Source organism: Octopus sinensis, unplaced genomic scaffold, assembly GCF_006345805.1.
Source record: "Octopus sinensis unplaced genomic scaffold, ASM634580v1 Contig16048, whole genome shotgun sequence".
Lineage (NCBI taxonomy): Eukaryota > Metazoa > Mollusca > Cephalopoda > Octopoda > Octopodidae > Octopus > Octopus sinensis.
In genome coordinates, this window is record NW_021834105.1 from 16417 (window position 1) to 21659 (window position 5243).

The window sequence follows — 5243 nt, forward strand, 5'->3', positions numbered from 1 at the left end:
CCTCGACTCCTAACCAACAAAGGAACTGAAGTATTTGACCCGGTGGAACAGGTAGTAAGCCTTATAGCGGATTTCTTTAAACAACGATTCAACACGAACACGGTGCCGATATCACCTTTCTCTGCCCCAGCACGACCTCTGAGGAATAAAATTACTCTGGATGAAGTTAAAAAGGCAGCTAGCAGGCTAAAAAACAATCGAGCTGCGGGGCCGGACGACATCAGTGCGGAGCTTTTAAAATACGGACCCGAGTCTCTCTTAAGGAATATAGCGAACATTCTGAATGATATGTTTACTGAAAACGACTTACTCCACTCGGATCCGGAATTCTAATCGTATCGGGGACAGAGTGAACACCTTTCTGTCGCCGAACCACAGCGGATTCAGAGAAGGAAGATCTACCGCAGACGTTCTGTGGGGCTACCGATGGCGATGTGCAACCCACCAAAGATTCAAAAGTGTCGCAATCATCCTGGAGATCTATATGTCGAGAGCTTTCGATAGCATTCACCGAGATCTGCTAATGAAGATCCTGCGGAGCTTCTTAGAAGAGGATGAAACCAGAATGATCCAGGTACTACTGACAAACACGGAACTTACTGTCCGCCATGGGAAGACTTTGTCCAGACCCTTTTTAAACAAATGTGGGAACTCCTCAGGGTAATTCCCTTTCACCACTGCTCTTCGTGATTTACCTCGAAGCTTCCCTACGAGAGCTGAGAAGCCTATACGGTGAGTCAATCACCGAAATTATCTATGCGGATGATGTCGATTTCGTGTCGAGCGACAGATCAGCACTGGCTAGCCTGCTGGAGATTGCACCAGGAAAACTCGGGGAATGGTCTCTAAAAATGAACCCGGACAAGACGGAAGTGGTTATCACGCTCAGACACTCAACTTATGGAAACATGGAGACTATCCAAGAAGCTTGACTCACTGCTTGGTGACCGGGAGGACATAATGCGTAGAAAAACCCTGGCTGCTGTTGCTCTAAAAACTGTTATTAAGAATTGTTTATGACACTGCTCGATGGGCCCATCACTACGCTCTAGAGTCTACAACGCTTTCGTCAAACCTGTACTACTTTACAACTCCTCAACATGGGGCATTTCTGATTCAGATTTAAAGAACTTCGATTCTCCACAGAAACTAGCTTCGTTCCCTGAACTACTTACACTGGCCGAAGAAAATCTGCAACTCGACTATTTACAACATCAGCAACTCGGGGCCAATTAGCCGGGACATCGTCAATTGCTGCTGGAGGCTATTTGGACACATCTTGAGGATGGATCCAACTTCACCTCCCTACGTGACCATGGAAGAATACTTCCTATCAGATGACGTAAAATTCCGAGGACGACTCAGAACAACCCTACCGGTTGTTCTGCAAGACGACTTGAGGCATTTAAAGAAAACCCTGAAGACCTGTGATGATCTCGACGAACTTCGGATACTGGCCCAAAACCGCGGAAGCTGGAAATCGTTGGTACAGAACAGACGTCACCAAACTACGGCCCGCGGGCCGATCCGGCCTGCACACATTTTTATCCGGCCCGCGCACTATTTCGAGCTATTCAATTAATACCTTAATAATTAACTTAAATAAAAACTTTAATTAAAAAATTAAACTATTTTTGCAAAGATTTAATTCGAAAAAAACTTATCAGCATTAACGTTAAATTTTTCTTTGTTGCTATGTCTAATATGAAAAGAAAGGGTGACCGCGAATGCCGTGTATTCAATAAATTAGGGAATTGAAGTATTTTTTTGCGAAAGATGAATTAAAGCAGAAACTTATGTTTAATATGGCCACGAACATCTCTCTGTTATGAAGGAGTATCACTTCGACGTCATTATGAAACGAATCATGTTCCGATATATTCCAAGTACACTGGAAAGCTACGTGAGGATAAAGTTGAATCACTGAAACGCACTTTACAAAAATTCAACAAGGCCTTATAAAAAAAAATTTTGAAAATAATGAAAATGTAACAAGAGCTGGATACGAGATAACGAAAATTATTTCACAACACGGGAAACCCTTTAGTGATGGATTATTGAAGCAGTTAATTGTTGAAGCAGTTAAATTCTTCCTTATTTGATGGAATAAGTTTGTCGGCGAGTTCTGTATCACGGAGAACTGAAGAGCTTGGAAAAATATATATTTACAAATTTGTGAAAAGACAAGTAATATGTTGTGGTATTCTCTTGCATTGGATGAGTCAGTTGACATTTCGGGAACATCGTAACTTCTTATTTTTATTCGTGGAGTTGATGAGAATATTTCCATAACTGAAGAACTGGCATCTGTTTGTTCTATTCATGGAACAACCACTGGAAAAGATATTTTTGATGAATTGGAACAAACTATAAGTGACTATAACCTTGAATGGGAGAAACTGAGTTGTGTTACGATTGACGGGCAAAGAATATGGCTGGTTCTAAAAAGGGTCTAGTTGGGCAAATAACTAATAAATTGGAGGAATTACATATTTCAAACACTTTGTTCATTCATTGCATCCTTCATCAGCACGCACTATGTGCGAAGGCTCTTAATATTTCATGTGTGTTGAATCCAGTTATTCGCATAATAAACTTTGTTCGAGGGAGCTCACTTAATCACCGTCAGTTTAAAGTTTTACTTGACGATTTTGGATCTGAATATTTTGACTTACCATATTACACTGCAGTTAGATGGCTTAGCTGTGGTAATGTATTAAATAGATTTTATAAACTCCGAAGTGAGATTGATATTTTTCTAACCAGTAAAAATAACTATTATCCCGAATTATCAGATCTTGCTTGGCTATCAAAATTATCATTTTTGGTTGATGTTACAACTCACATGAATGAGCTAAATCTGAAATTACAAGGAAAGGAAAACTTAATTTGTGATTTCTACAGGATAATTAAAGCATTTCGACAAAAATTGATGTTATTCGAGTCACAACTTGGAGTACGTCAGTTTTCACACTTTTCTTGTTTTAAAAGTTTTTGTGAGGCAAACTGTAATGAGATCGACATTACTTTCCAAATTGGGATTATCAAAGAATTAAAACATCATTTTTTACATAAGTTTTCTGAACTTGACAAAATTGAAAGCGATATAATTTTGTTCGAAAATCCATTTTCTTGTAATGTTGAAAATGTTCAACATGAATTACAATTAGAAGTTATTGACTTACAATCAAATGAACAGCTCAAAGATTGTCACAGACGGACCAAACTCGCTGAGTTCTACGAATATCTCAAGGATGATGAGTTTCCGAGACTAAAGAATTTTGCGATAAAGATGATTTCTATATTTGGCACAACTTACCAATGTGAGCAAACGTTTTCGAGGATGAAATATGTTAAGTCTGCCCATCGTGCAAGATTGACTGACGGACACTTAAAATCAATTCTCATGATAGGATGCAGCAATTTAAAACCAATATTGATGAACTTATCAAAAAAAGATCACAGTTCCATAGCTCTCATTAAAATTTTTGTTTACTTTATTTTTGTTTAAATTAGTTTTTATTGTAAAAAACACACTTATGAATTTCTAGTAAAACTATAATCCTATGCACGTGCTCCGGCCCGCGTTCATTGTGTTGGGGTCAATCCGGCCCGCGAGTGCATAAAGTTTGGTGACCCCTGGTCTAGACAATGAACCAGAAATGGAGATCGTTGCTAAAAGTTTGCATGACTTCTCGCATGGAGGAGTTAACAAAATTGAATATGAATTTCGACAACGATATTTTACAGTTAAAAATGAGATTATTCGAAAAGTCATTCGAAACTGTGAAATTTGTAAATTTGCGCGACCCTTAAAAGTTTTAACTTTTTTAAATCCTAGATTGGAGATATAAATAACTAGCTCGGCAGCTCGCTTCGCTCACCGCGACCTAGCTCCTGCGGAGGGCCTGTTTCATCAAACAACTATAAGTTTATGTAGATGTATAAAACTACCTGGTTTAATGTAACCCTATTCTATCGCCTGTTGATAAACGATGTTTGTCGTCCGTCCTTCCTTGGCATATATGAATAAATTTTCTCTTCTGCCTACCTTCGAGCATCCCACATACAGCTGTCCATGTGAAAAGCACTCATTCTCTAAAAATAACCCAACTACCTTTAATGACTGTCACTGGGCCTTGTTTATTGTCATTGCAAAACTCATCCTCAAAGGAAATTGCAGCCTTTTAAATCTAAATGGTAATTCATCAGAAATTATCGGAATTCGTGGAATATAAACATCCTCACCTCTATACTTAATTAATTACCTTAAGGTGCCCGTTTTTTCTTCAGCTTCGTTTTTCTTCCTTCGGTTATCTATTTAAAAAATATTTTTGAATAATAAAAAATATTAGGAAAAAAGAGGCATACAGAAAATAAATTCTATCTTTACGACGAAAAACTTATTTTCTTAAGGTCGTCTTCCCTCCTTCGGTTATCTATTGAAAAAATTATTTTTGAATAATAAAAAAGTTTAGGAAAAGATACATACCGAAAATAAATTCTATCTTTACGAAAAACTTAACTAAATAGTAAATATTTTTACGCAAATTCTTCAGATTGCGCTGTCAATTGGTGGTAAATTGTGTTAATGATTGTGCTAATGTGGTTTCAACTATCAAAGTGTTTTTCAAAATCTGTTAATTGCACACTCTATTCAAGGTCATGCGTCAATTGGTGGTAAATTGTGTTAATGATTGTGCTAATGTGGTTTCAACTATCAAAGCATCACGGAAAAATCCCCCCAGTGGTTCAAAACCCAAGTTAGTCGTAAACTCATGGATGGCGACATCCGTGCGGCAGTTCGGGTCCTTTCGTCCGCTGATTCACTTGCTGAATCTACTGCCGAGACTTTGGAACACCTCAAAAACAAACATCCGATGCCCCCAGATGACTTACGGGAGTTTCCCACACGAGACAATGCAATTATACTGTCAATTTCTGATGATGAATTTTGGAAGGGATTAAATCTTTCAGACCGAGTAGCAGTGGGGGATTTGATGGTCTCCGGCCGAGTCATATAAAGGACATGATTTCCCGATTGACTATGGAGACTGGAATCCGCCTGATCAAGTGTATTACCAAGCTTGTCGAACGGATTGTCAATGCTGAGATTTCAGGCTTTGCAAGGGATCTACTTTTCTGTTCACACCTTATTGCTTTCCGAAAGAACGATGGAGGAGTCCGCCCCATTGCAGTCGGTAATGTCTTCCGGAGGCTCGCATGCAAAATTGCAGCCCGAA

The 5243-nt window shown here is 38.7% G+C and overlaps 1 protein-coding gene across 1 annotated transcript; it reads left to right on the plus strand.

Moving 5' to 3' along the window:
- Window positions 1-1285: 1285 nt before the first annotated feature.
- Window positions 1286-5024, plus strand: LOC115230645 (general transcription factor II-I repeat domain-containing protein 2B-like). Its single transcript, XM_029800787.1, has 3 exons — window positions 1286-1486; window positions 2531-3357; window positions 4727-5024. Exons 1-3 carry the CDS (start codon window positions 1286-1288, stop codon window positions 5022-5024), a joined length of 1326 nt encoding a protein of 441 aa, XP_029656647.1.
- The last annotated feature ends 219 nt before the right edge of the window (window positions 5025-5243 follow it).

Bases quoted from the DNA above. Each gene is read 5' to 3' on its own strand.
- LOC115230645 (XM_029800787.1), top strand. From the start codon at position 1,286: ATGGATCCAACTTCACCTCCCTACGTGACCATGGAAGAATACTTCCTA. The intron at 1,487-2,530 runs GTACAGAACAGA...ATCCTTCATCAG, and splicing joins GCGGAAGCTGGAAATCGTTG to CACGCACTATGTGCGAAGGC. The intron at 3,358-4,726 runs GTCTGCCCATCG...CAACTATCAAAG, and splicing joins TCGAGGATGAAATATGTTAA to CATCACGGAAAAATCCCCCC.